Genomic DNA, 4,459 nt, shown 5'->3' with positions numbered 1-4,459 from the left:
TTGGAATTATTCAATTTGAATTTTTCTTTTCTTTAAGCAAAGATTAATATAATTTTTAGGGGAAAAAGTATAAAAGCACTTTACAGTTTTATTTATTTTTTTATCAAACAGATTAGTAAAAAGCACTTTCAGCATCATGTCTATTTTAGTCATTATAAATAGTTACAGCACTTTTATGGTAAAATTTACCAAACGCTCTAACACTGCTTCCATACTCACAGCACTTTTAAAATTACAGTTTACCAAACGCGTTTAATGCTTTATTTTACATTGATTCTTTTTAAAGCACAGAAGCCGCTTTTTTTAAAGTGGCAGCAATCCCAAACTAGGCCTAAGACTCATGAACAATGCCCCTTCGAACTATATATCTGAATGACAAATTTGTCATTAATATTGTTTAACCAATGTAATATCATTTTCATATATTTTTCAATAAAGGTACTCTTCATAGAAACAATGAGCGCTAAATTTAATTAATTATTATTACTTAAGGAAATATTTCTATTTGATTAAAAGAGGGTGAGAATATCTATTCATTATCATAGGCTTAACTACCCATGATACCGTTTTGATAGTTTTTTTTTTTTTTTTTTGTTGTTGTTGTTGTTGTTGTTGTTGTTGTTGTTGTTGCTAAATTTAGGAAGGAGAAATGAGTTTTTCTCACACACAACCACTGTGTCACGAGAATTTGAACTTGAAATCACTTGTCTACAAGTCAATGTCATTTTCTACTAGTTTAAACCGTGTTGGCCGTTTTGATATTCTAATAAGACATATCACTTGTTGGTAAGTCTTGTAGCAAGAACAGGCGTTCACACTTTCTCTCCAAAATGAAAGATTATGATCTGCCCTTACTAATGATGACGGCATTAATTAATCTATGACTATACTTTGATTAGTATCTGATGATCTACCAATATGCAACTCATGCACTAAAACATTGAAGGTTTGGTGCATCTATATGCAAGTGTGTTCAAGGGTTCATGCAAAACTAAATTTAGAATGATGAAAAAGAAATTGAGTCTGAAAATTAAAGGACATATAAATACCAAAATTCATTCTAACATGACACAAAAGAGGCAAAAATAGTTGTGCGATTAAAAAACCTCAGTAGCTGAGTCTTTCCAAGAGAGAAGTAGCCATCTGCAAAACAAGGGAGAAACAAATCAGTGATTTCGGTCAGGCGATTCGGGCAGCAGGTTTCCTTCAGAATCATAATCAATTTTCCCAGAAAAATTCAGTGGAGCACAACGTTCTCCCATAATTATGCTTTTCCTCCAAACTGCTTCATCTCTATCATCATCATCATCATCATCATCATTCAGTGGAGCACAACGTTCTCCCATAATTATTCTTTTCCTCCAAACTGCTTCATCACTATGATCATCATCATCATCATCTTTTTGATCTTCTTCTCCTGCCTCCATCTTCCTCCATGAAACCATCTTCGCCATCGCCAGAGCTTTGCTACTAATCTTGCTGTTTAACTTGGCAATGAACTTTGCATCTTTCGACTCGGAGTTTGTGATCGCTTCCTCCTTTTTCTCGTTTGATTTTTTACTCTTGTGGGAAGCACAGAGAAATATTAAGAGAGAAAACATGGAGAAAATTACAATGGGGGCGAAGAGAAAAAGTGATGGGTGTTGAAACAAATGATGAGAGGCCATGGAGGAGCTTAGAGCAAGAGGCCTTGCCATGGCTACAAGGAGGAGAGGAGGGATGGATGAGGAAATAAAATTGGAGTTTAATTTATGATTTGCATGAGCTCTTAAAGAGTGCAGAAAGTGATGAATATATTAATACATATCCTTTGAGGCTCTTGAAGGTACTTCTCATATCGACGACTATGGGGTGAGTCATTCTATAGTGACGTGGCATCCTCCGGTTGCGCCGGTGACAAAGTGGGGGCCATCCGGGCTCAACGTGTTATACAAGGCTACATGGACTTGACCGATTGACTTGGAGTCCTCTTCACAAGTTTTTTGGGGCCATTGGCCTCTTCTGCATCCACAGGTTCCTTTTTGAGATATTTAGTTCAGTCCCGAACTCTTGAACCACAAAAGTCCAAGAAATTATGGCCACAGACCGTTAAATATTAATCCAATGATTCAAAAAGTTTTTTAAAAAGAGTGCAAGAGTGAGTGAACCGTTGAATGTATATATCGAGCGGTGAATGAACAAATCTCTTGACCTGTAGTCAAGAGATCATAACCTTTTAGTTATATACTCATTCTTAACACAGGTGATATAGATAAATCATATACCATTTAATTTATATAAACAAATAAAAAAAAACTCAAAAAATGACAGATGACCCTATTAAATTTAATTTTGATTATTAAATTACTTTGATACTCGTATTTTGAGTTTTTTTTATAGGTACTCTTCTTCTTTTTATTTATTTATTTATTATCTAGGCCTTACTTTACTTTGCTTTGGTTTGAATAGGAAGGAAGAAATTGGAGAGGCTTCTAAGCAAAACCATATTACCAAATAAAAATATTTAAAGGATCAGTGGTGGGGATGTACATCTGCAACATGTTAACTACTTATAATTTATGTTATTACCAGATGATTTGATTATAGTTCCTCATCATCTGCATATCAATGTAGGAAAATGTAGGACACAATGTTGGGTTGGGGTGGGGCACGAGCTGCAAGACCAAAAAAGCCCATGGCAGATGTTGGCTTATTATCTTTCAAGAATTCCAAAAAGAAGCTGCAGGTCAATTACCATTTGTTCTTACATTCGTAATTTACGGAAAATTCTAACAAAGTACAACTAGGATAGGAGGATCTTATTTCCAAACATTTCAAATAAAAGAACGGAATAAAATATTGGATTTCCAACCCCAGCTTATAGTATAAGCAAGTTATGCCAATCGGTCAAGACAGTGAATCTATCTTTTTTTAGACAAGTTCAAATTCTCCTCCGAAAAATTAGAATGTAATGATTTCTCCACTCCAATTTTATTCACTTACATTCTTTTTATGTTATAAAATAGAGTATAAGTGAATAAAATTGAAGGGAAGAAATCACCAGTCAAATTAAATTAATTATCGCTTATATTTAAAAATAGCCAAACACTAAGTATTATACATTGTTATATAGCTGGTAATCAATGCTAGAAAACAGATAACAGATAGAGAGCTAGAATTTAGAACAAAATGATGAGTTTCAATACAGATTAGGAAATCAACTCTGTTGTTATTAATGATAAACAGATTAAAACTGCAGACATAGACAAAGCTTACACATACAAATTAAGATTAAGCAAAAGCAACCAAATTAACCAAAAAAATTTGGATTAATTTTTGCATCAAATTGGAATGGCATTAGAGACCTTCGGATAAACAACAGTGGCCGGATGAGCCATGATTCTTCTCCCCTTGACGTGCTTGAACAAGTAAACACAAGCCCCAACAGGCCACTCAATAATGGCAGCTCCAAGAAAGCATAAACACCCTAAGGTAGGCCCCACCACCTTGCACCTACATGGGTTGCTACGTGTGCCGCACTGCACACATCCAATTCCACCAGTCATGATGATGATGTGCTAGGAATCTGATCAATGGAAACTCCAAAGTAGCGGTCGATCGATCAAAAAATTTTGATGGCTGTTTGTTCTGGTTTTAATGGAGATGGGAGCTTGGGTTTTATAGGGATACAAATTTCCAACTGTTCAAGCATATTTTATGAGCATTGGTAGGGTTGATGAGAGAGGAATACATAAAGACGTGTTATATTAAGCAAAGGCATGTCCGACACGTGTCCTCTGTTTGGACAGGTGTTTTGATTTCATAGTTTGTTACTTTGTTATGTCGGTATTATCCAACTGGGTCCAATCAAAACATGACACCAATCGTTTGTCGTATGTGGAACTATTTGCGATCTTTATTTACTCTCTTTCAGTATCGATTCTTGGTTTTGGTGGGGCCCTCTGGTGAGTTTTTTCAAAATATCTACTCCGTGTGCTTTTGTCGACTTCGGAGGGTTCTTGGGCTCATCCAATCGGGCTTTGTGGAATTGGGTCAACAGCCGACATATCTCGGGTTGAGTCCCTCATCATTTGGGATTCAAATACAAGATTTTGGATGTATGGGTAATTGTCCTAATCACTTCAGCAACAAGTGTTGGAAAAACAATTATCAATGATTGATTAAAATAATTATATAAACAGAATTTATAACAATCTGTAACACATAATATAGTATATAAACAATAAATAAAACTGACTTGAATTCGAGATAGAACTTGCATTTGATGCAATGTCCTAAAGACAATAATTTCACCCTTTCTCTGCTTGAAATTCTACAGTGACTGCCTCCAGAATTCAACTATTTGTATTCTAAGCCCTAGCACTCGAACTTAGAATCGGTTTGGCGAACGTTGTTTGTTTTCCTCTCAGACAATATGAAATGCTTGTAGAATGCTTTTTTCTGTTTTGAACATATGAGG

At 35.2% G+C, this 4,459-nt stretch overlaps 2 protein-coding genes across 2 annotated transcripts; both read right to left on the bottom strand.

The window, feature by feature from the left end:
* Positions 1 to 1,006: 1,006 nt before the first annotated feature.
* On the bottom strand, positions 1,007 to 2,174 carry LOC148918298 (uncharacterized). The gene has a single exon (XM_089051308.1). The coding sequence runs from the start codon at positions 1,695 to 1,697 to the stop codon at positions 1,167 to 1,169; it is 531 nt and encodes a 176-aa protein (XP_088907434.1). The 5' UTR covers positions 1,698 to 2,174; the 3' UTR covers positions 1,007 to 1,166.
* Positions 2,175 to 3,188: 1,014 nt separating this feature from the next.
* Positions 3,189 to 3,681, bottom strand: LOC103328604 (cold-regulated protein). Its single transcript, XM_008231007.3, has one exon. It carries the CDS (start codon positions 3,543 to 3,545, stop codon positions 3,321 to 3,323), a length of 225 nt encoding a protein of 74 aa, XP_008229229.1. The 5' UTR covers positions 3,546 to 3,681; the 3' UTR covers positions 3,189 to 3,320.
* Between the last annotated feature and the right edge of the window lie 778 nt (positions 3,682 to 4,459).

Source organism: Prunus mume, linkage group LG4, assembly GCF_029339155.1.
Source record: "Prunus mume cultivar Tortuosa linkage group LG4, ASM2933915v1, whole genome shotgun sequence".
Lineage (NCBI taxonomy): Eukaryota > Viridiplantae > Streptophyta > Magnoliopsida > Rosales > Rosaceae > Prunus > Prunus mume.
This window is presented reverse-complemented; position numbering and strand designations above follow the sequence as displayed.